Source organism: Eupeodes corollae, chromosome 1 (genome assembly GCF_945859685.1).
Source record: "Eupeodes corollae chromosome 1, idEupCoro1.1, whole genome shotgun sequence".
Lineage (NCBI taxonomy): Eukaryota > Metazoa > Arthropoda > Insecta > Diptera > Syrphidae > Eupeodes > Eupeodes corollae.
Window position 1 is genome coordinate 254534246 of NC_079147.1, and position 27542 is coordinate 254561787.

The following is a 27542-nucleotide window of genomic DNA, read 5'->3' on the forward strand; positions in this document are numbered from 1 at the left end:
CATAGTGTTTTTAAATGTTTCAAAATTAAGTTAACTGATTCCATTTTTTCAAATGAAAAGTTCGATTGTCAGTAATATTTGGTAAAAAAGGACTTTTACTGCAAACTTCCACTTTTAGGCTCCCAGTAATATTACATGGCAACACATTTGCTCTGTCACTTGAAAAAAATTTCCGACATTAGTGAAAAGAAAATCCTTTTAAAAAAGAGAGACACTCATATGAGAGAAAGTAAGAGAAATTTAAATAAATAACTTGATGAAAATAAGAAAGGGAGTAAAAGCTCACAGCTCTACGTTTTTCATCAAAACAAAAACCCATCCACAAAAAGGACATTGAGAGACATACGGCTTTCTGTATTTTTCCAAACGTTGCATAGTTGCATTTATCTCTTTCCCGTTGCAAGTGCATAAACCTACGAGTCAAAACGTCAAAAATGTGTAATGAAGTAGTTTTATTATTTCCAACATAAACTTTACAAAACCATAACCAAAAAAAAACACTCATACGCCCAGGTGACCGAACAATAAAAAAGTGGATTTGTATCAGTTCAGAAATGCAATTCTAGGCTTAAAGGACATCAGTGATTATTGTGATTGTGATTATTGCACATTAAGTGCATCTTTCGGTTTCTGTGGTTTGGTTTATGTTTTTGGACAGTCGCCAATATTTCTTCGAATGTGTATATGATATAATTGCAACAAATTTTCTTCAAGCTAAGATAAAAATCTCTGTTCATCCTGTGGGTTGATGCTACTTTTATTTTTGTTTGTGTTTGTGAAAATAAATAAATCAGTTCAGTTGAATAATTTTGAGGCAAGCAACTTTCTAAATGGAATCACGATCTGGTCGGATAAGCTGCCACAAAATAAATAACAGCACACAGTAATTGGAAAAGTGGGTAACAAAAATATAAGAAAAAAAGTGCAGTCAAAAACTGCGGCATTAATATTGACATTTAAAAAAAAAGGTGTGCATGTGCTTGATGTTGGTTGTGTGTACCTACCATTAGCCCACTTTTGGTTGGTTGCAATAATTTGTTTGAACTTTATTTTAATAAATAATATTTGTTCAGTGGGCACAAATGTTTACCCAAAACCTTTGGGGACTAACAACACATGTATATTCATATTTGTAGGTAGAAAAGTATTAAAAAATTGTATTTACATTGTGCAGAAAAGTGCATTACATCATACAAATCCTTGTTCCTTTTTTACTTTTTTGTGTGTGTGATTTTGGCTTAAGTTTACATCGGGGCTCATGTCATATGGAACATTGTGACTGTTGATTATGTGTTTTGTGACATAACTTCTCTTCCAAGCTCTTAAAAATGTTTATTTGTGATTTTTTTCTTACAATAAAATAGGCTTATAAATAATATAAATAAAATCCCTGAACTGTGAAATTTTTCCTTTGAAGTTGATTGACCTGCGTTGCGAGAAACTTTATTTCTCCAGGTCACGTTTGTGATGTAAATGTAGATAGTCGATCTAATCTATTTAGAATGACACAATACTAAGTGGATTTTGATTATAGAAATATAAATATGCTAGAAAGAACGTACTGAGAAATTTCAACTATCAAACCATAATTTTCTACCATTAACAAATAATTAATCAACTTGATGAATTGGTTTTCGTTGTTAAATAAGTAAAAAGGATTATAAATAAAATTCATGGCCTGGGAGTACATTCTTGATGCCCTTATGGTTGAAGCCTATTGGATATTTATGAATGAATAAATCATTGCTGAACCGCTGGAATTGATTGGTCATTGATCTGATTTTATATTTATTTTAATAAATCTTATTTTGTCCTTTCTTCTTATTTTAAACCAAAAACTTCGTTATCAAGCTTAATCTTTAACATATAGGTAGGTTATATGATCAACATTACTTAATTCATTAATGAGTAATGGGGTCTTATCGACAACTCTTAGAGAATATTTGTTTTTTAAGTTAAAAAATAATTTGTATTTAATAAATTTCCTGAAAAGTATTCAAATTAAAGTGATTTTTGGGCGAGTTTTATAAGGTTAAATATTTTTTCCAAAAACAAATTGAAACAACATTTTCGTGTTTCGACTAGAGTTTTAAATGAAAGTTATTAGAGCTATGTATAATTCCATAAAAAATGCCATTTTATAAAGTCAATTTATTTCCAATGTAAAAAACCTCGAAAAATATGGAATTAGCAATTGAAGTTTAAGATACTCGTATTTTCTGATATTTGAGATATTCGGTAGTTTTTTCAGAAAGATTTGATTTTTTTGTAAGAAATCTGTTAGCTGAATTTGTTTAAAAATATTACTAATGGTTAATACTAATTGATCAATATGAATAAGTTGGAAAAATATCTTAGTTTTATTCTAAAATATTCAAACCAAAAATAAATATTTGCTAATTTAATGTAATAAAATACCAATTTTACCGACTGATAAGAACGTTAAATTTTGTAGAAATAAATTATTCTGACAATATCATTTTTGTTCATAAAATATTCGAATTGGCAAATATTTGCATTTCATTTTTTTGTGACACTAGCTGACCAGGTTTAGCGTTGCTGTGGCTAACGTTTTTGTCTTATTACATTAACGTAAACTATTTAAGTGCACCATCATGCTTTTTTACATATTGCCTTTTGTAAAAAACATGACGAGCTTTATGACTGATTTTCTACAGCTGTTGTCCGTTTCAATGAGCTTAGGAGGAAGCCTCAAGATTCATGTGTATCACAATGGGTTATATAACTGGCCTAAGTGGGTCGTATTCCATCACGGATAGCCACTTTAACAATAAAATTATTATTTACGAACATAGACGGAAACGTTAAAGCTGGTATACAAATTTACTGATTTGGGATTTAAAGGGGAAGAACTTTAAACACAGTTGATTAAAACGTTCGTACAGTGAATAGTTTAAAATCTTCTAACAATAATATTTATTATTTTGAATTATAAATAGTTTTAGATTATGTTTTTTTAGATTAGATTGATTTATTTCTTTTAAAGTAATTTTGATTACATATTTAACATTAGTTCTTTAGCGTACAATCCTTTTAAGGTATGGCCTTTGCCGTCACCTCAGATGGCAAGTAAAAAAATATTTTCTATAACAATTTATGAAAATACGTTTTTTTTAAAAGAAATAATTTTAGTTTTAAATAAATATTTAGTACATGGGTTGGGTAAACTTTTTTTAAAATTCTTCTGATATTATTTTGGCTCTGTAGCTAGCAGCTTCCTTACAGAATGTAGCAAGCGGCTTCCATCCTTCACATCCATTTAAAATATTTGTTGTTCTCTCTAATGTTATTTTCAAACGCTTGCTCTTTAAACTCCTCTCTTAGTTTCTCATCCAGTCTCCTTATGAAAACATACAAATTCTTTGGCCAAGTATCCATATTAGCAAACGTAACATTTAGATCCAGGTTGAATCTTCTTGCCAAAAGTTGACAATTTTTGTAAAACAAAGATTTGGAAGAGATAGAATGCGTTACAACAAGACTAGTCAAACTTTTAGATGGTTGCGTCATTGCTTTCATTATATAATCAAAGTGAAGTTTCAAGGTTGCAGTAAATAATGGCGACAGTCCCGTTTCTAATAAAAGCAAATAGTTTGCACAGTTTGAAGGGAGTTTGAACAATCTCTTGAGAAAAAATCTAACTAATTTTTCAACTTCTTCACTTTTTTCGAAACCCCAAACCTGAGCAGCGTAAAACATGACTGATTGAGAAGTCGCATCAAAAAGTTTATACTTTGCACTTAAACTGAGTGTACTCGAATCAATGCAGGATTTCCATGTAGAGTTCAGTGCTGTTTTAGCTAGCTGAAGCTTGTTATAAAGATGACTTTTCAGAGATAAATTTGATGATATTTTAATATTATATTAGTCCTTGACGATTTCAATATCTTCACCAGCAAATTTCCACTTTTAAATTGGGGCTTACCGTCCACCGGCATTATTTTGGATTTACTCAAATTCAGCGTTAGATTCCATATTGCGCAGTATTCTTTAAGGTCCAAAATCATGTGATTTAGTCCTTGAGTCGTGTCCGATAAGAGAACAATATCATCAGCATACATGAGCACTTTAATTCTCCTTCCATTCCACAAAATTCCACCGAAAAGCACATCATTCAGGTCGTCAAGAAATAAAATTAACAAAAGAGTACTTAGAACACACCCCTGTTTTACTCCCATGTTTGTTGGAAACCATTCCGAAAGTATCTTTAAATTCCAAACTGCTGATTGTGTATTTGCGTACAAAAGTTTTAGAATATTTAGCATCTTTGTGGACATTCCCATCAATTTCAATTTGTAAAATAGTGACCTTCTATCGATAGTATCAAAAGCTTCTTTAAAATCGACGTAAAAAGCATACAGTTTCTTATGTTGGTTCTGGAACGATTGCTCAACATTCATTAGATTGAAAATCTGGTCGATTGTTGAATGATTTTGCCTAAATCCAGCCTGAAAATCACTAAGAAAAGGAGGACCTTTCCGCCCATGTAGTAAGTCTTGTGAAAAGAACAGATGAAAAAATCTTTAATGAACAGTTCAGGAAGGAAATTTCTCTATAATTCTCGGGTCACCTTTTTTATGTAATGGAAACAAAATCGCCTTTCGGAAATCGCCTTGTTGTAAATTATTAAATTTATATATGTGATTTAAAGAGTAAGTCAGCATCTTCTGTTAGACTCTTGTAGCACTCAAAAGGTATTCTGTTTTCCCCTGGGGCTTTGTTCAACTTTGTTTTTGTGATGGCCTCTTTGACTTCCTCCAAACTTATGCATCTATCTACTACAGAGCTGGCATATTGTACTATTAGGCCTATGAAGTTTGAAGAAATTATCCTTAAGTATATAAGGGTGTACATTAACACTAATTGGGATGGATCGGCCAGATATACATCTTATAGCTTTCCAAAACTGTTTTACATTTCCAAAACTGATTTACATTGGTTGCACTTGAAGTTTCCTGCACTAGTTGAGTAAAATGATTTTTCTTCGAGTTCGTACAAATTAGTTTTAGATTCTTGTTAGCTTCTAAGTACATTTTCTTGAATACATCTGTATGGAATTTACGTTATAAATTAAGCTGCCGGAATGCCTTCTCTCTCGCTTTTTCACAATCCCGATTGAACCATTTATTTTTGGGTATGCAATTCCACCTTTGAATATTTTTTGGCCCACTTTTGGTAATCATTTAATCAAGGAAATCTAATCGAATGGGTTCTTCGCGTTCCAGGTGCACTTGAGCTAGTTCCAAGGATAAGTTCTGCTGAAAAACTACTACTACTACTACAGTACTAGTTTTGGTCGTAGTTGCGGCTCGGTTCCACTTGACACAGTACCACTTCGATTGGCATGTGATTCGAAAAGTGTTGACTACCAACCTTAAAATCTTCAATTATTTTCACACAATCGGTTGCTACGCAGCAAAAATCAACTGTTGAAAGCCTTGCGCAGCTAAAAAAGTTATTTCACCAAGCTTCTGACTTCTGGTTATAAGTACAATATTTTTGGTTAATCTATATTTTGCTAACACAAATAGGTTCGACTTATTTATAGACATGGACATGAAGACATGAAGAGTATGGTAGAGTGTAGAAATTGACTGGCAGTTTAATGCATTGCGATTGCACCTTTGGTTGCAGTAATATTTTACCGTTCCCAATATCTAGTAATTGTTCGGAAAATTTCTAACGCCAAAAATTGAAAAAGTAAAATTCACCGTATTTCGTTTATTACAAAATAAATTTAATTTAGGTCAGCAACATGTAATGGTTATGCCTCAGCAACATGTAATGGTTATGCTATTAAATTGTAGCTAATATTAAAGGTTTGGAAGTTTGACATTGCGCCATCTATTGAATCCTTACTCAATCCAGTCAACAGATGTCGCCATCTGTTAGAATCGTTTGGAGCTAACAGATAATTGTGCGACTGTCAAGTAATAGACAAATCATTTGCAATAAAATAATATTGCGAAAATATCTTTTAATTTGGATCAAACTGCACATTGTACAAATTTGACGTGTGGTTCTTCAATCTGGCAATACTTTTTTCAGAGTTGGTCTTTTTGACGGCTGTTACTTGATAATATCTTGAGTTTGCCACTACACTCCTGAACAACTTTGAAATTAAAACCTGTGTTTTGTTGGAAAATCTGTCCATAGTATAGTATGATTTTAGACAAATAACAAAAACAATGTCCATAGTATAATAGTATAAAAGTTAGAGTAGAAACTTACTCGGTATGGGTTTTTGACATTTATACGAGTCTCGAATGGATCTTATGTGATTTCGTTCTCAAATGTTGGTACGATTGATACTACATTTTTATCTCGATAGCTGTGTTCGTTGAGTAGTTGTGCATTTGGTTTTCCATTAGGAAAAAAAATCAATCTGTTACTGTTGATGTTATTTAGTTTTGTTAATGAAAATGGACTAACTGGGCTTATTTTGCAAGAGAAAACAATAGAAAATATAATTAAGTTTTGCTATTTTTCCACCAAAGGTTTGTCTCAGTTTAGATTAAATAAATTGTCATGGCGTTTCCACCACACAAGAAGATTTAAAAATGATAAAGTTTGACAGCAATTTTTAAAATGAAAATGGAATCGAGGTGAATCAAGCTCATTTCAACTCGATTCAGGTATATAAAGAATTGAGGCGAGCTTCAAGGTCGCTTCAACACCACATATTAATTCAGTAGTCTACTAACAAATCCCCTTCTTGTTTAATTTTATTTATTTTTTATTTTATGTCAAATTTTTTGGTTAAAACTTTGAAATCGACTATCACATTACACAGACGTATTTTCTTGATTTTGATTGTCAACTTACACGATTTCACATTTGGTCTGAATTTCGCTTTTTTTGGAATTTGTTGATAAATTACTCTGGCAAATATTCAATTGTATCAACTTTCAAATATAAAAACCGCACTGCTGCTAATCGTTTTTTGGGAATTTCTTACTGTACTACATATGGTATACCAAAAAAACACGGCTATTATTTGTGAAATACTACATCATTTAAATGACAACCACAAGCATCGACTCTTCTGAGGTGATTATCGATCACTTTTTGACACATACTGGACGGTATCTCGGCCATAAATTAACCATTGGTGTTTTTTAACTTTCCAAGTTAAAGGTTAATATGCATAAACACGGTCCTACGCGCAGCTCTACAAAAAAACCAGCGATGTTAAATTGACCATGACGAGAAATTACACGGCCAGGAAATTTCTCTTATGCAATAAAGCCATATTTGCTCGTGTTGTGTGGCGTGTTGAAACCATATATTTTCCAAGTCTCATTCTTCAGTAGCAGGCAAAAAACAAGTCGGTTATGATATGATTTTCAGTAGTACGAATGACACGATGATGCACATGCCTCACAATTTTTGTAACCAATCCAGTCTCTTCAAATTTCTTCATAATTTTAACGATTGCTTGCGTAGTAGGACAATTAAGTAAACTAAAGTCTCCCCTTAAAGCACGATATGTGGCTGTGGCTAAATCACCATTTTTGTAGTCGTTTTAAAAATTCTTATGCCTTGTGCAATACTTAAGCGATCCCTTTTCGTAAATGTCAGACTTTTAACTGAAAAAAAATTGGTCAGCCCTATACTTTTGAAACTTTAAAATACAAAAAATGAATTATCCGTTATCATTTTGGTCCATAAAATATTCGAGCTGGTAATTTTTTTATTTCATTTTTTTACATCGCCTTTTTTTTAGACGTGTGCTTTCCAATCTGGCAATACTTTTTTCGGAGTTGGTCTTTTTGACAGCTATCACTTAATAATTTTTGGTTGGCCATAACGTCATAATGAACAAATTTACTCTTGAACATTATGATTCGGTTTTCACAACAACGCGCTCACTAAAAGTTTCCCCCAATAAATTGATTCTTTTGTTGCGTTCATGGGTCTGTGGCGTGGGCTTCAAGATAGTGCTATTTAACAACGCTCGACTGTTTTGTGAGAGTTAATGAAAAGTCGTTTATTAATGCAAATAAGCTCTTTATAAGCTCCATTCCTGACAACATTACTCGCACACAGGAATGGTTGAGAGTTGTAAGTCACTAGGCCTTGGTTCTCAACGGACTGTCGCGCCACTCAATTTAATTTTAATGTTTTAAGCTCTTTAAAGACAATTTTCTGCGCGTTATCGCCCAGCCATCATTTTTACTTATGTTACTTAACTTTAACAGTGACGATGAAATGTAAATTTGTTTTAAGAATGATTAAATTAACGTTGAAAATCATCATTAGTATTTCTGCTTTGTTGCATTAATCAAAACAACAATTCCGTAGAACGCAAACCTGCTTAAGTAAAGTTTGAAGTAGTAAAGGAATGTTTATAAACGTCCGACAGAAATGGCTCCAGTGAGACATCAAACGGGAAGAATGGATTCACTTTTTTATTATGCTTCAATTCAGTCAAATTCATGCATTTCGTTTTGTCACTTCCTGCTTGACATAACCCCATAAAAAAAGTCTAGTGTAGTCAGGGCAGGTGACCTTGAGGGCCAGCGAAAAGTGGAGCTTAACTATAACTGGTCTGAAGTTGCTCCATCTTGCTGGAACCAAATGCTGTTTAATAGGACACGTCTTTGGGGCAGTTCTGGATGAAACAAATAGTTCAACATCTTTAAATAACGGTTCCCCTTGACAGTTTCTCCTACACCCTTTTCTTTAAGGAAATATGGCCCGACAATACACCTTAATGAAATTGCGCACCATACAGTTACTCGTTCTGGGTGCAGTTCCGTCTTATCGAATATTACTATTAATACGGCGATTTTGCTTGTTTACATTACCGTTTAGGACTTATCAGGCATTGAAAAAAATTTATCGCGACCAAATCCTGAGGGTTTAACTTGCTTGTAATTTGGGCTTTTGCACGGAAACAAGTTTAAGCCATCTTAAAGTATCCGCTGCAATGACTGTCTGCTAACTCCAATTTTTCGCGACATGTTTCGAGATTCCAGATTCGGCAAACATGTTTACCAGCCTCACTATCAAAATTCTTCTTCAGCGCTATTTGCAGTCAAAACTAAACGTTGGTCTGAATTAGTTATTCAGGTATGAGTAAGGCCAACGTTTATGAAATAGTAGCCTCTTAAGCATATTTTTATTTTTAGAACTTTGTTTTGTACTTTATACTTTAGAAATTTGTTTGAATTTGACACAAATTGCAAGCTTAAATGCCATTCAAAAATATTGTCCCAAAAAATTCAAATAAATTAACCTTTAAGCACTCAGACCATATTATAACCTCATTAAATAACTGATTTGCTGCTCAACCTATAACCGCTATAAGCTCAAATTATTGCAGCTCCAACTACGATTTGTTGATTTTGTATACCACCCTACTTCTTTGTATTTCAAAAAAATTGAGTGCAGTAAAAACCATCTTTGAACTACATAAAAAATCACAAAAATTTGTGATGGGATTTTCTTTTCTAGGTTTTGTATATATTTCCATATAATTGAGAAGAATTTACAATATTTACTATAGCTTTGTTGAAATGGCAATCAGATCATGATGACATATTTATTCCGGCTTTTTGGTTTCACAAAGAAGAAAATATTTTATCATTTAAATGCACAAGTCCTACATAATATGACTTCTTTTCCCCCAAAGGAATTTTTGCCTTAGAGAAAATGAAATCCATGTACTTGAACATTATTATGAAGTTTATACTCGCATTGAACAATTTTGTTTAAAAAAAAGGTTTGCCTAAAGGGAAGTTCAGTGCAATAGGAGATTTAAAAATATGTTGTTATGATAGTTAAGTCCTTAAATCCAAAAGGATCAAGAATGAGTTGTCGTATATGCTTGGATGGTCAGGTCAACTTAAATAAGTATTTAGTTATGTCAAAAGATTGCTTAGTATAATTATTCGAATTTTCATTTTATAAACGGTTTTACTTAAAAAAAAAGGGTTTCTTTTTTTTAAATACAAAAATAAAGCAAAAATATTTCGAAAGGATTTTTTCTTTAATTTCAATTTTACCAGATTCTTAAACAAACACTTATCAAAATGTCCTAGCTCAATTAAAACACAAGTCTGCAAGTTTACTTTGTACGCTCTATCCATATCCTTAGCTTTATATTTTAAGTTGTGCTTGGAATAAATTATATTTCATTTCAGAAAGCACAAGATTATTTAAGGTTAAACTCGCTCTTTATTTTGTTCAATTAAAACAGATGCTAAATATACAGGACCAGAAAAAAGAAATAAAAGAATACTGCACCCGTATGAAAATGAAATTTCTGTGTAGGTAGGTATTTGACCTTTCTTACACATTTTCTCCTTTTTTTTGGGCAAGGTCGTGAAAATTAAATTGCTTACGAAATGTCAATTAAATCAGTACCTCACAATGGTGTTTAAATGAGGGTAAATTCATCTACCAAAATTAATACAGAATTCCCTTACCTACATTATATAAGGTACTCGTAATGATACAGGGTATATTTAAGGTACATTAGAAATGCACGACTGGTTCGCATGAACATTGTATTAAAGTTGAAACCCTTAGTTTAGCATTAAGCTACTTATGTACGTATATTTTGCTACTTATGTACGTATATTTTGGATAAACATTATATCGGATTTCATCGGTTTTAAATGAAAAAGAAGTTCAATAAAAACAAAACTCCTTCTAAATTCGTTCCCATATCCGCACTGTTCAAGGGTAGGAAGAAATAATCCCTCTTGGCGTTGATTATATAAAAAGTACGGTCTACATAAATGTTAACACCTTTTATTTTTGCAACTTTGTTTTTTCTGTGGACTTTAAGGAATCAATTTAAATTCAAAAGTTTTAAGAAAGAAAGTGTGTGTTTTTTTTTCTGTCAAATTAAAAACTTGATACACTTTCTTTGTTTTATTAGCTATTAGTTTTATTCTACTTTAAATCGGTTCTCAATCAGTTTATCAACATAGATTGTGGACCAAAAAAGCGGAACTTTTCTGTATGTTTTAAAGTAAAATTATTTTCTCGTGAAAACAAAAAACTTATACGAACTCAAATACGAGTTATATGAAAATTTCCAATACAAAAAATATTTGTCACCTTGAAAACTTTACGAATAGATAATGATTTTATCTTTAAAATAATTGTGTGCAATGAAAAATAACGTTTTTAACATCTGGTAAAATGTTGAGAAATATCGAATTGACAGTTTTTTTCTATAGAAAGTAAAAACCTAAACAAAATTTACTAAAAGTTGGTAAAAATTGTTTTTTGACTCAAATATCTTTTCAACCAACGTTTAGATATTGGCTTCAAATTATTTTTTTCTTATAAAAAAACATTTATTTATTCGTCTTAAAAGTTATACACTCTATTTAGACTAATAATTATACATAACATTAAAATAAAATAATTTACTTATAGCATTACAATAAATAATAATATAATAATTTCTATTAATATTAAAATCAATTGCAAAATCATATTCATTAAAATCCATACAAGCTCTTGTAATAGGATTATACTTAGCATAGCTAAACGGTGATTTTTTAAGAGCTTGAGAACTTAAAAAAAAAAAAATGCATACAATTTGCAAAATCTCATCGATTCTTTATTTGAAACGTTAGATTGGTCCATGACATTTACTTTTTGAAGATAATTTCATTTAAATGTTGACCGCGGCTGCGTCTTAGGTGGTCCATTCGGAAAGTCCAATTTTGGGTAACTTTTTCGAGCATTTCGGCCGGAATAGCCCGAATTTCTTCGGAAATGTTGTCTTCCAATGCTGAAATAGTTGCTGGCTTATTTGTGTAGACTTAGCCCCACAAAAAATAGTCTAAAGGCGTCAAATCGCATGATCTTGGTGGCCAACTTACCGGTCCATTCCTTGAGATGAATTGTTCTCCGAAGTTTTTCCTCAAAATGGCCATAGAATTGCAAGCTGTGTGGCATGTAGCGCCATCTTGTTGAAACCACATGTCAACCAAGTTCAGTTCTTCCATTTTTGGCAACAAAAAGTTTGTTAGCATTGAACGATAGCGATCGCCATTCACCGTAACGTTGCGTCCAACAGCATCTTTGAAAAAATACGGTCCAATGATTCCACCAGCGTACAAACCACACCAAACAGTGCATTTTCGGGATGCATGGGCAGTTCTTGAACGGCTTCTGGTTGCTCTTCACTCCAAATGCGGCAATTTTGCTTATTTACGTAGCCATTCAACCAGAAATGAGCCTCATCGCTGAACAAAATTTGTCGATAAAAAAGCGGATTTTCTGCCAACTTTTCTAGGGCCCATTCACTGAAAATTCGACGTTGTGGCAGATCGTTCGGCTTCAGTTCTTGCACGAGCTGTATTTTATACGGTTTTACACCAAGATCTTTGCGTAAAATCTTCCATGTGGTCGAATAACACAAACCCAATTGCTGCGAACGGCGACGAATCGACATTTCACGGTCTTCAGCAACACTCTCAGAAACAGACGCAATATTCTCTTCTGTACGCACTGTACGCATTCGTGTGGTTGGTTTAATGTCCAATAAAGTAAACTGAGTGCGAAACTTGGTCACAATCGCATTAATTGTTTGATCACTTGGTCGATTATGTAGACCATAAATCGGACGTAAAGCGCGAAACACATTTCGAACCGAACACTGATTTTGGTAATAAAATTCAATGATTTGCAAGCGTTGCTCGTTAGTAAGTCTATTCATGATGAAATGTCAAAGCATACTGAGCATCTTTCTCTTTGACACCATGTCTGAAATCCCGCGTGATCTGTCAAATACTAATGCATGAAAATCCTAACCTCAAAAAAATCACCCTTTAGTACTGTAGTAAGGAACATTTAAAAAATCACACTCAAGAGGCCAGAGCGCAAGTTTCTAGAAGGCGCATACATAAAAAACATAGCTAACAAAACTGGACAGTCAATATTAAAATTCAAGACATCAAAAGCAAAAAGAATTGAGTTTAATTTTCTTCTCACAGCAAGAGGTTTTAGATAAATTAAGGCAAACTTTGTGAATATTTTTTGAACTTTTTCTATACGACAAATGCTAGACGTGGTAAAGAGGCTCCATATAACAGTACAATATTCTAAATGTGCTCGGACGAGACTAGAATAAAGAGCTTTTAATGTATAAGGGGTCTTCGAAATCTTTTGAATTTCGAAAAACAAACCCTAGCATAGAGTTTGCTTTTGAGATCGATGGTCAATGTGATTTGAGAAATTAATTTTAGAATCAAAGATTACGCCTAGATCCTTATGGCTATCAAGTCTTTGTAATATGTCGTTTTCAAGATTATAATTATAATATAATGCACTGTGATTTCTATAAAATGTCACAATGCTATATTTCTTGTTGTTAAAATATAGATGGATGGAGGTGGATGGAGTCTGAAAACCACGAAATAAATGCTAGTGTGCCCCAGTGCTCTGTTCTATATCCAACACTCTTTCTCATTTTTATTAATGATCTCCTGTCTGCAACATCTAATTCAATATATTCTTTCGCTGACGATAGTACTCTTAGCTTTTCATATTCGTTTTCAGATTCACACCCCTCTCACACCCGCTTCTTCGGATGTGGAACTGCAACGACAAAATATGATAAGCTCATTAAATTCCGACCTAAACAGCATTGTACAATGGGGAATAAGAAACCGCGTCGAATTTAATGCTTCGAAAATGCAATGCTGTCTTGTATCGTCAAAGAGAAATATACCCTCCCTGCCATTATTCATAAATGGCACTTGCATCGAGGAAACTGAACATCTCGATATTCTTGGTATGTGTATCACCAACCACCTTTTGTGGAACGATCACATACGCGATGTCGTCAAAAATGCCGCAAGATGTTTGGGTTTTCTAAGGCGATGCAAGAAGTTTTTCTCCCCCTCTGATCTGGCTGTTATTTTCATGTACGTCCAAAGCTTGAGTATAACTCCCATATCTGGGCTAGTGCTCCTGCAACTTACTTAAGCCTCTTGGATAGTATTGAACGTAGAGCATTTGGATTGATTGGTGATATTACCATCATAAGATCATTTACGTCACTTGAACATCGTCGAAATGTTTCTTGTCTCACGCTTTTTTACCGTTATTTTAATGGTTTATGCTCTAGAGAAATAGCCAGCTGCATTCCTCCCCTTCAAACAGTCCAACCGTAATAGTCGCGCTTCTGGGAATGCTCATCAATATACCCTCGAGCCCATCTTCGGTCGTACTGTCAAGTACAGAGATTCGTTCTTTAGCCGTACTATGCGAATGTGGAATGCCTTGCCACTCTCTGTCTTTCCAGCTATTGCAATATTCAGGAATTCAAAACCAATGTGCACCGACATCTCCTTTCAACCCCTCTCTCCCTTTGCTAGTGCTCGCACTGTGTCTACATAATAAGGGTAATATATCCCCTTGAGTGTGCGCTTATTATAAAAAAAAAATAACCCATTGATATTAAACAATTTAATTAAATTATTTAAAATAATTTGAACTTTTTTTTCATCGTTAAATGAATTTATGGAACTGAATATTTTCAAATCGTCAGAAAATAGAAGACATTTAGAAAAAGTAAGATGTAATGGTAAGTCATTAAGAGAAATGATAAAAAGAAGTGGTCCAAGGTGGCTTCCTTGAGGAACACCCGAAAAATTTAAAATTTCCTTAGATAAGGCATTATTAATTTTTATTACATGTTTTCTGCCTTCTAAAAAGCTCTTTATCCACATTAGGAGCTGAGAGTGAAATCTATATATTTCTAGTTTTTTTTAAGAGAACACTATGTTGAACGCGGTCGAAAGCCGTTGAAAAATCAGGGGTGGAATCGGCTAAGGTGATTGTTGATAAATGACAATCAAAATCATCGAATTTGATCTACATAAGTCAAATTGATACCTAAAAAGCTGTCACAAAAAAATGTGATAGTCGTTTTCAAACAATTATGTTTATTCCGAATAGAGCTACCAGACGCTTACACAAACGACTGGAAAATTTTCTTAGTTCACTTTATTTCTTTAAAAAACACATTCCTGTGACCGACAAAAGCTAACGACAATCGAAAAAAAGCAAGAAAAGTAAGAATTTTATTCAAAATCAACCAATTTGAAGCTTTTATTTAGATATTTTATAAGAATCAATTTAAAATTTCACCTAGGCAACAACACATTTTGACAATTTGAATCTGAAATTCTTCAATCGAATTGAATTGAGTTGAATCATCTTACACAGACGGAATGAAAACGATAGTCAATTTGACTATCAATTAAACTGATAGTCAACTATCACCTTAGCCGATTCCACCCCAGTATAAATATTGTCAACTTGAGAACGCTTTTACATCTGTGATGGACAAAAATTTGAAAATATTGACAAATTTGTAGTAGTTGGTCTAACTTTTAAGAAACCATGTTGGTAAACTGAAATGTTATTGTGAATAAAATTATACAATTTTTTTTTACTACAGCTTCTAAAACCTTAGGAATTAACTACAGTTTTGCAATTGGTCTGTTATTTTCAATCGAACTTCTTGTACCTGATTTATGAAGGGGAGTTATTATAAAGTATTTCCATTCATCTAAGAACTTACCATTACTTAAAGAAAGGTTAAATATTATACAAAGTGGTGTAGCTAGTATATTAGCACAAGTATTCAAAAGAATAGGTAGAATATTGTCGGGTGGAATAGAACATTTTTTTTAAGAAATTAAAGTACTTGTAAGACTTCGTCTACAGATAACTGCAAATTACCAAGATCAACCATAGGATCTGTTAAGTGTTAGCATAGTCTAATTTGAGATTAATAAAATTAGATTGAAAAAATGACGCGAAGTTATTGCAAATTATATTAATATCATCGGACAACACATTATTATAAGTCATGCTAGATGGAACCTCAGTTGAGTTTCTTTTCGTGTTAATAAATGACCAATAACTCTCAGGATTATTCTTAATATTCGATTCAAGAGACAAGACGTATTGCTTGTATAATATTTTGTTCAAAAACTCTTACTCCCTTCTTATTTGTTTAAACTGTTCATTTAAATGATTTGAAGATTTTTTAATTTTATTAAGTTTATTCATGACATTTTTTAGTCTTGATGTACTTTGTTGAACCAAATAGGTTATTTGAATTTTTTAATAAAGTTTTTTTTTTAGCAATGTTGTGATCAACATTCAGTTAATTTTTGAGAACAATTAAGTTGATTGAGATTATGAACTAATTTTATTTTATAAGCAATATTGTTTTTAACATTAGGTAAAATTTGGAAAAAATGGAATTTACAGTTTTTTACAAAAAATAAAAAACCTTAAAAAAACAAAAATAATAGAATTTGGTAAACATTTACTTTCGACTCAAATACCTTTTGAAAATTTAAAAATATTGGCTTCACACTATTTTTATCTCACAGAAAATATTGTTTTCGACATTCAGTAAATTTTTTAGAAGAATCCAACAGTCAGTTTTTCATACAAAATTAAAATCTAAACAAAATAGTACTCAAAATTGGTAAAAATTTATGTTTGGTTTTTGATGTCTCGTGAACAATAGAAAATATTGAATTCAAATTAGTTTCATTCATCCAATTTGTATATGTTTATATAAGAAATAAAAACTTTTAAGAAATGTTACTAAATTTGGTAAAAACAGATATTCGATTAAAAATCTCGTTAAAAAAAATAAATTTTGAAATCAAACTATTTCATCATATTCCAAATATTGTTCGTTATTTTAATTTGTTTTAGAATAATTCAACTGACAACTTTTCTAACAAAACACGAAAACCTGCAAACCTTTTAAGCAAGACAAATTGACAGACGGGATGAAATGCTATCATTGTGGGTCGCATTCCAGCCTCTTTTTTGTATTAAAATTTCTCTGTAACATTATTGAATAAATCTTTTTAAAATAATAGTTTTAATTTTAAATAACCAGGGGGGTCAATCTCTAAAACGATTATAGTCAGACGATAGCGTTTCGACGATCAAGTCGAAAGCTTTTGCACGATAGCTAAATAGGTATTGTCTCTCATTAATGTACAAATGTTTACTAATTTAATTTTGTTACAAATCGGAAATGAAAATAAGAAAAGAACAATTGATATGGTTACGAAGAAAATTAAGGGATGAATCAGACCAATATGTAACCATTTTTTAATTCATAAATATATATACAAGTAAAATAATTTAACAATTAAAGATTTGTTTAACGTATTTGAATTTCAGAAGAAGCCTTTTTAATGATACTGAAAAAAATATTTGTCGTTATGAAAATATGACTATCTGCTGTAACTATTGATACTTTGGCGAAGACTAACAAAGGTTGGCGGACAACGACTTTTGATTCGGTTTTGCACAAAGCACACTTTCCCAAATAGTTTCGGACAAAAAAGATATTTTGGAAGCGAAGCTATATTCCCCGTGAATAAAATGGAGTCTTTCTAGATAAAGTTGGACATAAAGAAATATTTTTATCAAAAGCATTCAATACGAGGAGGCTAAAAGAACGGATATTAAGAAAAATCATAAATTACAAATAGTTATTTTCTTCCAAGGACGAAATCTAAATCCGTAACCTTGCAAATTTTAACTATATTTCCCAAAGAAAAAATAACAAGTTTGGGAAAGTTGGTTACATTTTCAAGTTATCGAACAAGAATTATCTTTCATTTTGACATTTCAGTTACAGTATCAGAGAAATGAACAATTTTGTAAAAAAAACGAGACGATAATGTTATGTGAAGCAAAATATTGAAGATAACGTTAATGATAATCGTTGTACGGAATATCATTTTGAAAATTAAGGAAGTACTCCCCAGGTATCATTTTCGAAGGTGTCAATTTTTGACATTTGATATGCAAAATCGACACATTACATCATTTGATTTCACTCTTTTCAATAAAAAAAATCTCTCTTATTAAAAAATAAGGATATTGAAAGTTTAACGAATAAGAACAATATATTACCACTTAACTTCTTGATTTGTGAAATATTGTCGAGCTAACAGGTGCACTTTAATTGTATTTATTTATTTTATTTCAATTTCGAAAACTTATACACATTAAGATAAGATATCTTATAAACTAGTGATAAGTGTAGTATTAAACAAAAATATGGAACTATGAGCTTTTTACAAAAGTAATACATTTTAATTGAAACAATAGTTTTTAATCGTTATAAAATAGTATATAAATTTATATACATACATGCTGGAATTTATTCGAGCCTACCGGGTGGTCGCTATTTGCTCAGAATCATTTTTAAACATAAACAAACATAAAAAAACAGACCCTTATCATTATAATAAAACTAGATTCTTGGTCAGAACATTAAATTATTTCTTACAGAAAATTGTAGGGATTTGTGTATGTTTAAAACTACACTTCCGGCTTAGCCGTCGTTTATTTTGAATAATGTTAAGGAATTTTGTTTAAAACAAATATTTTAAAATCATCTGGAAAAAGACAAAACATATTTTTTTAGAGCTTTCTTGGGTTCATGCGTTCAAATTTAAAAGTATGTATACTAACTTAAATGGTTAAGAAAATTTCATATACACTTGGTCCAAAAAGTCTCCGTACAACAGCCTAATTTTAGTGTTTTTTTTTTGAAAAAAATGTACTAGAAATAAATATAAAAGTCGAAGTGGTAATATTGAAAAAAAGTTAGTTTCCACTTTCACCCTCTTACCTAATTGAAAAAAATTGTGATTGTGATATTCAAAAAAGCGCTTTTGATATATTGTTATAGTAAATATTTTGTCTCGGATCAACAAAAAGAAAGCTGATGTACGGAGACGTTTCGTATTATGTGTAAATATCTGAATATAAGGGGTTATCCATTTAGAGGTTTATAAAGTAGGGGAGAGGGGGGCAGTTTAGGACGGGGGCAGTTTAGGACAACTTCAAAAAAAGTACTAAAACAAAAACTTTTTACTATACAAAAAATTATATTAAAGTGGCAGCACCATTACAAACAACCATGTGCTTAATATTGTAACGGTACCAGCACACAAAAAATTTCATAGCAAATGTTTGTTTCTCGAAGGCCGTTGTATTTTTGTTTGCTCCACGATGTAAGTATTTAATTTATAAATTTAGTTCAAGTTTCAAGTGAAAAGTGCTTTGAAGTTATGTTTATTTATTTTGTGATGTGATTCAACAAAGAAAATTAACAATTTATAATGTCTCTGTAAAATTTCAAGCTTTTTAGTTTTTTCTCTCTCTCGGGGCACTTTTGGACAATGCACAGGGGGCAGTTTTAGACATGTCCTAATCAGCCCCTAATTATTTTTTTTGAATACTGTTATACATTTATTTGTTTGAAATTACTCTTTTTTGTCTTATATTATTAGATATATCTTTGAAAAATGGTCAGAAATTATCAGAAAAAAAAGGAATCCGCTCCAAATGAGTCTGATTTGTGTAAGGCCATAGAACTTGTCTTGGAAAAACAATGTCACTGAGGCAAGCTGCACAAGTTTTTGGGATATCAAAAAGCACTTTGGGGTATAGACTAAGTTTGAAAAAACGGAATCAGGCTCAAAAAGTGAAGAGTACTCATCCAAACATACTGTTGCCCAAGTATTCAACAAGACAGAAGAAGGTATGTTAGAAGCTTACCTTTTAAAGTCTTCTAAAATGAATTATGGCCTGACGTATCCACAAGCAAGACATCTAGCTTTTCAATATGCAAATGCATTGAATAAGTGCCCACTGCTGTGGGAACAGAACCAAATTGCAGGCATAGAGTGGATGAAGTATTTTATGAAAAGACACCGAAATCTTTCACTTCGAAAGCCCGAAAATACTAGTTTGTCTAGAGCAACTAGCTTTAACAAACATAACGTTGAAGCATTTCAAAAAAAATTAGAAACAGCACTTTCAAAAGCTCCTTTCACACCAGACCGCATCTTTAACTTGGACGAAACCAGTGTGACGACAGTTGTACAAGCTCCTAAAGTCATTACTCAGTGTGGACAGAAGCAAGTTGGGCAAAATGTCCCGGCAGAAAGAGGGCAGCTTATCACAATGTGTGCGATTGTAAATGCAGCTGGAAACTCTGTACCGCCGGTATTTGTATTTCCAAGAGCAAGATTCCACGATCATATGCTTAAGGGAGCACCAAACGGTTCGATAGGACTAGAAAATAGTCCCACAAGCGGATGGATGACAAGCCAGTTATTTGTGAAAGTCCTTGACCACCATCAAAAATATTCGAGGTCTACAACGAATGATCCAATTCTTCTACTTCTCGATAACCATGAAAGCTGTTGTATCTGAACAAGGACTTATTAGTATCTATACTCAACAGAATATTATACTGTACATTTCTCAATCAAGTTAGCAAACTATATATATATTATTATTTGTCATTCTGATTTATATTCTTCACTAATAATCACTTTTTGTACAAACGTGAAAGAAAAAACACGTATCTTAAATAAAGCATTTTAATTCTTTTGTAAACGAAGGATGTTCTTTATCTCTTACAATACAATAAAAGCCATTGTTCTATAGACGCTATAAAGTTCTGATGGGAAAATGGCATTGTTTTGCTCACTTTTCCACCCCACTGCACCCACAAGTTACAGCCGATAGATGTTTCAGTCATGGGACCGTTTAAAAAGAAACTATTACTTTTACAAAATGATTGGCTACTCAAAAATCCAGGGAAGACCATTACCATTCATGGCCTACCCTCAATAGTGACACCGGCATACAACAATTCATTCACACCAAACAACATATTGTCAGGTTTCAGAGCGACAGGGATCTTTCCCTTTTCACGAAATGTTTTTAGTGATGAAGACTTCGATTGTAGTGAAGTTACTAACAGGATCTTTAATTCCCCAGAAGTGTCTAAACCATCAATACCAGGAAACACTGTAACAACTAGTGAACAGGTGCAGACACCAACATCAAGTCAAGTTGCAGAAATTTTGTCTCCAGAAATGGTGAAGCCTTTTCCAAAAGGTGCTCCGCGAAAAGAAGGCTCGCGAGGAAGGAAAAAAGGAAGGTCACGCATCCTAACTGAAACTCTAGAAAAAAATGAAATAGAAGCGGCCTTCCTAGAAAGACAAAAAAGGTTAACAAAATCGGCATTAAAAATAAACCGGATGCTATAATTACCAAACCAAAACGAACAACGAAGAGGACCAACGATTCCAGTTCAGAAAACACGGATGAAGAAGTCATCTACGCTGAACCTGATTCTGATTTCGGAAACGCAGAGGACGAAGAATATGAGGAAGAAAATTTGGACGGTTTGGGATCATCTTCTCTAAATTCAGGAGATTTTTGTTTGGTTCAATGTTCTTCGGAAAACAAAAACTTCACTTCCCATTTTGCCGCAAAAATTCTTGATAAAAATGAAAATCATTTTAACGTTTCATTCTTAAAAAAGAAGGCCGGATGTAACAAATTTTATTTCCCCGAGAGAGAAGATAAGTGGTCAGTTGCAGTGCTTGATATCATATCCAAACTTCCAATGCCAATATTTATATATGTATATACAAATATGAATCAATCAAAATGCATACCGTAACATAATGATAGGTACCATAAACCAACCATAAACAACGATAATTTTCAGGATTCGAAAAAATACACCGTGTTTTAAGAAAATTAGAGCGCTTTTAGCAAAAACTGTCCTAAGGTGCCCCCTCTCCCCTATATGGCTAGAATTCGCCATGCGTCAAACTAAGCTGTTAAACAAATTTTTTCAGTTAAAAGTCTGACATTTACTTCAACCATGGTGATTCGGTAACAGCCAAATATCTTGCTTTAAAAGGAGATTATGGTTTACATAATCGTCTAACTACGCAATCAATTGGCAAAATTGTGAAGAAATTTGAAGGGACTCGATTGGTTACAGATATTGTATGGCCTGTGCATCATCGCTGCTGTAAGTGAACGTGTTGCCGAAGACTCGAATGTGTCGATTCTTCGTCGTTTTCAGAAATTTGAACCGTCTAACGGCACATCATGGCGTACATCCATAAACAACTAAAGCCAGCTGACCATTTACAACGTGCGTAGTAGAAACGTTGAATGGGTGCGAATTCTCGAACAAAATTTTCTTCAGCGACATTTCTCGTGTTTAGTGTTCTAAAACTCCTCAAGTAATTGAAGAGGACGTTATATCCACAAAAATTCACTGTTTGGTGCGTTCTTTTGGCCCGGAGGTGTGATTGGACTTTACTTCTTCGAAACCGACGATGAAATGAAGCACGCAACTGGGGCGAAGAGACATTTCCTGGCCGCGTAATTCTCATTCTGTTGATATCACCTGGCTACCAAGATCATGAGATTTGCCACCGCTGGACTTTTTTTTGTGGGGCTACGCGAAAGACCGTGTTTATCCATATTAACCTTTAACTTGACCACTTGAAAACCAACATTCGTGAAGTTATGGCTGAAATACTGCCAAAAATGTGTCAAACAGTGGTCGAAAATTACCTCAAAAGAATCGATGCTTGCCACAGCTCATATGGGGGCCAATTAAGGGGGTTATCCCATGTGACGGCCTGTATTCTAAGGAATTTTTAGGATTTTTTTGGGACCAGTAAATGGATACAACTTTATTAAGTTTATTATCATTTATTAACATAGTTCAACAGTATAAATATATAATTTGAATTAAAATATTGTAAAGAACACGAGTTAAACCGGTGTGAACAACTCCACCTCCAAAGCGAATTTGCGCTTGTCGATAGTTCATTCCATGCGTTTACATGTGCTGAATCCAACCCATCAAATTTCAAGTCATTCGGTCAGTTTAGAGAAAAACTCGTTTCAAGTCCTCTTAAATATGAAAATAGTCTTGAAACTCTTTCAAAATAGATTGTTCAACTCTTGCATAAATTCTGGCTTGTTCAACGGCATTACTTACGCACTACTCAGAACGTGAGATTCGCTTTTCATCACGTTTCTCAACATAAATATGGGCTTTGGAGCCTATAAGACATCCCATAACCGACATTACTTTCAAATTACCTTCAAAACCTTCATTAAAGATTTCCTGAATTATTTTATCAGTGCCTAAGTTTACCTGGTCCTTTTCCACTGATTCCTTTATTTGTTTTATCTTTTTTAACAGCCCGAAGTCGTATCTTTAAAACGACTTCGAATTATAAAAAAATCCCTTAACTACCGTATTCTAGACATATTAAACCAGAAAATTATGAAAAAAAAATCCATTTTTTGAACCCATCACATGGTTTTCAATATTTTCAAAATGGACAAGCCTGTATTTGGTTTTCAATATTTTCTTATTTATCAAAGTTATATTTTTATTATCACCGACCCGGAATTAGTGCCCATCGAAACGGGGCCTTTATAGTGGAAATTTAAATTTTCGAAAAAAAATTTAAATTGTATCTGTCATTCAACAGCTTTTTGTTCTTTCCTCAAAAAGTTTTATCATCGTTCAGCCCCCACAAGTATTTTTATGTTGCATTTGTTAGATCTTTAGGTAGGATATACAATTTAGGCGTGACTACTAATTGCTTCAAAATCTACTAAATCTGTTGATTAGTAGAAATAAACAGGTGAACGTTTTATTATTTAAAAAAAAAGTAACAACCCTTTATGGAATTGAAATGTTTGCTTCCACTCTAATTTTGATAATAAAAGGTTAACAATCTTTCTCGTATGTCCCAGAACCGCAAACTAGCTTCAATCGATAAAACTAAATTACCGCAAATAACCCCGTAAATTGCACTTAGCACTGCAGCTAAGCATTAGATGAAAACATATTTAGGTTAGGTAAGCTGAAGCTATGTACTTACACAAATACAACTCCTTTGACACGCAAGGTAAAATAATGATGTTTGCCATAGAAAAATAAAATAGGAAATCCTTCCGTGCATTTTATTGACCACCATTCAGTCCCATTGACAGAAGGCGGTTTTCGGTCAGCAGGACTTAAAATCTTAAAGCCTATTTGCATAAAGCATGCAAATTGGGGGTGAAACCCATCAGTAAGTAGATTTTGATGACTCACTCAAAAAAAGAATGCGTGATTGATTGTGTTTATAATATTTCTTATTCTATTAAAATTTGATTTTAAAAATATGATACGCAACTACATTCATAAAATACTTTTCTTTTTTGAATGTGTTTTCAGAACTTCCATAGTATAATCAAATGTTGCTACAATTTACATTAAAGTTACAACTCTTCATCTATTTAAGCTGGATGCAAGAAAGATCCACACAAATTGCGAACTTCCCTTAGCTGTAGATTGAAAATCTATAGAAACTATAAGAACTTTACACAAACTAAAAAAAAGACAAACAGATCCATTATGGATTGGACATGGGCTGTTCGTGGAGTGACCCAGGAGATACCACGAAATGCCGGTCTAGAATGCCTTAATTACATGACAAATCGTCGTCGTACCATTGAGTCGATATTCGTTACGATATTATGCCTAATTGTTATGCGATGGGCCTACAGACGTATGGATTGCATCGAATTACCCTCGAAACCACATCAACCACATTCAATCATGAGACTCTTCCTGTTAATCCTTATGAGTTTTATATTTGGAGTCGAATTTGGATTTAAATTGGCCCGAGAATCTGTGATATTCGTTTTGAATCCTTGCCATGTGCAAACGATAGTCCAAGTAAGAGTGTACTATGAAATTAATGGATTTTATTTGTCCATTTTATAATATCTTAATTTTTTTGCAGGTATACCTTTTGGCAGCGAAGCCGAGTAAACTAACAATAACCTTGTTTAGGATTCAAATGAATTTCTTAAATGGGCCATTTCTGGCTTCTTTGTTTCCTGAAATCGAGAATAGAACTTATGCGTTTCAGAAGTGTACTTTCTGGATACAGCATGCATTGTTGTACTTTATACCGGTTTATATTTTAAGAAGTGGTAAGTGATTGAAAAGTGCAATATTTTACTTTAAAAAACATAATATTTTATTAATGAATACTTTCAAAATTTTATGTAGGTGCTTACAAGTCGGAGAAATTGCTGGATTTCAATTGGGCAGCAATAAGTATGGCGATAAATTTATTATATCATTTCAATTTTTTGGCTCCAATGTCAGTGGTAAGAAATTGTTCTGTTTATTTTTAGACAAGAAGAAGTATTTTGTGTTGTCCATTGTTTTCCAAACAAATTATTTAATAAGATCCATCATTCAAACAACCCAAATTTTTTTGAAATTTCAGTCATAAGATAATTCTTAATGGAATTTCCAGTACAAAAATATCGTTGTTTAATACAAATAACTTAAAAGAAAAGGGAAATAGAACTTGTTACAATAATAATATTACGCTACAATTTAATTTTAATCACTCTTTCTTTTTCAAAGTGCTAGCTGTCACTTTTAGTTGGCAGATTAGTTAATTCTTCGGTTAAATTACTATTTTTTCTTATAAATTTGGGATTTACACAAAAAATCACACCAATTACATTACAGAATCCCATAAATAGACTGTGGAAGAAATCAAATGTTAATTTTAGTTCTTCTCTTATCATAAAAACCATACAAAAGTCGAAATATCAAATCCATCTGCAACATTTAAAAAAATGATTTTATTTTTTAAAGCTTATGACGTTTTCCACTGTTACAAATTAAAATAAATAAGTAATTAAAACAATTCTAATTCATTTTGACAGTTTATAAGATATCAGAGATTTCTGAATTCTCATATATATACAAACAATTGTTTTAACTGTCAAAGTTTATAGAAGGAAATTTTTTATTTTAGAAATATATTATGTTCCCAATTGTCACCTATAAAGATTTAAAGCCGATACTAGTTTCACCGAAGCGAGCAGTTGATAATTTTTACAACAGATATCGTTTTATAGCCCGGAATATCTCTGTAATCCAAAATCCCAAAATGTATCTCTTACCTTATAAACATTTTGAAGTTTGATGGTTTTCTATGTTTACTTGCGTATGTTTTAATGTTTTCTATTTCAAAAAAACAACAATAATCTTTGTTGAACTACAATTCAGGGTACAAAAATGGCTTTCAATTCTCACATTCTAGAATATAATTTCGATTCTGAATTCAAATCCAAAAAAAAATGTCAGAATCAGGATAAAAATGTCAGAATCAGGATAAAAATGTCAGAATCAGGATAAAATAAAAACCTCATAAATACGTCAAACTGACGGATACAAATTTGTTTGATTTTATTGCAAGAGGAATGACGTAAGTCTCTCGATGTATTAGTTGTGTTTCACATCTAGTTTTAAACACTTTCAGACTGAAAGTTTTAGTAATTTTTGGTCCAAAGTCGTTTCACACTTCAAAAGTTGTGCTAATTCCCTTTTTTACCAGATTTACCTCGAGGAATTTCTTCTAGCGATTTCTGGGTTGGCTGTCAAATTCGATTTGACGTTTACGAAAAGTAAAGACAAAAAAACATGTGTGGCGTGGAAGTTGCTCAAGTATTTTTTTTATTTTTATTTTAGTTTTGATAAATGTGAATATTGTTCATGTTTTCTATTTCTTTTGATTAATTAAATAGTTATCATAAAATGTATACCTTTTTATAAAACTGTTACTAAGGAAGAAATGTGTAGTTCAACAAATATATGTAATTTTCAATAGTTATTAAAAGTTGTAGTGACTTTTTTAAGAAAAAAAAAAACTTATTTAAGTTCCATAATTTAAGTTTTATAATTTTGTATTAATTTAAAATAATTATAAGTTTACTTTTGTTGATACTTATTTTATTGGATTCTTATTCATGATAAAGTTGATAAAAAATTTATCAATGATCTTCGGCAACTCTGCTCGAGTTTATTTTTTGACGTTAAATAGCTAGTAGTCCAAACTCTTGCAAGTTGGTGCGAAAACTGTTCCAGGCATTTTGACATTTTGTTTTCTCTCTGAGAGAATTTATCTCAACATTCGACTTTTGACTAACTTTTAGTGCGAGAAATGTCTGGAACACAGCTAGTAATTTAAAAAAAATGTATTTAAGGACCGGTCAAATTTTGTACGTTGGTGTCAAAATGAAACTGATGAATAGATTTTTATTTAAAAAAATACATTATTTAACCCAGAACTTTTTTCTTAGTTTATTTATAATTTTTCAATGGTTAAATCATTTTCGTTAAAAATCGGACTGTTGATTTCACATTTCGGAACATAAGTGTTTCACTGAAAGTGTTCTATTTTTTGTATTCCCACCTATCAGTCTTACTTTCAATGATCAATTATGCAACCTCAAACGATTGATTCTAAGGAGCGGGTTATATTATAGCTATCAGTAACAATTGCAACAGCAGGAATCCGAAATATATTACTGCAATCAGTAAATGTACGTCATTAAATTATAGCTATCAAGGAACCTCTCTCTCACGCTTCTTTTTCTTGTTGATTTTCATTTGTAATTTTTGTTATAATGCTATCGGAACTGTTAAAAAAATGGTACGCCATTTAATGGTACGTATTTACTTACTTGCTTAAGGTAGCACTACAGCCCTGGGCGAACCTAAGCCCCAACCAAAATGCGTCTTCAGCCAGCTCGGTCCCTAGCTAGCTCTCTCCAGTTTCACA

General features: G+C 32.3%; 1 protein-coding gene across 3 annotated transcripts in view; it reads left to right on the forward strand.

Annotated features, from left to right (window-relative positions):
• Window positions 1–27542, forward strand: part of LOC129943243 (transmembrane protein 164-like) — a 107022-nt gene that overhangs the window by 72286 nt on the left and 7194 nt on the right. For 2 of the 3 annotated variants that reach the window (XM_056052549.1, XM_056052548.1), the window contains exons 2-4: window positions 24125–24628; window positions 24696–24888; window positions 24968–25068. In XM_056052549.1, coding sequence (XP_055908524.1) covers window positions 24305–24628; window positions 24696–24888; window positions 24968–25068 — 618 coding nt within the window. In that variant the 5' untranslated portion in view covers window positions 24125–24304. Of the gene's footprint in view, window positions 1–371; window positions 896–24124; window positions 24629–24695; window positions 24889–24967; window positions 25069–27542 lie in introns of those variants that run through there. The other variant, XM_056052547.1, reaches the window with a different exon arrangement.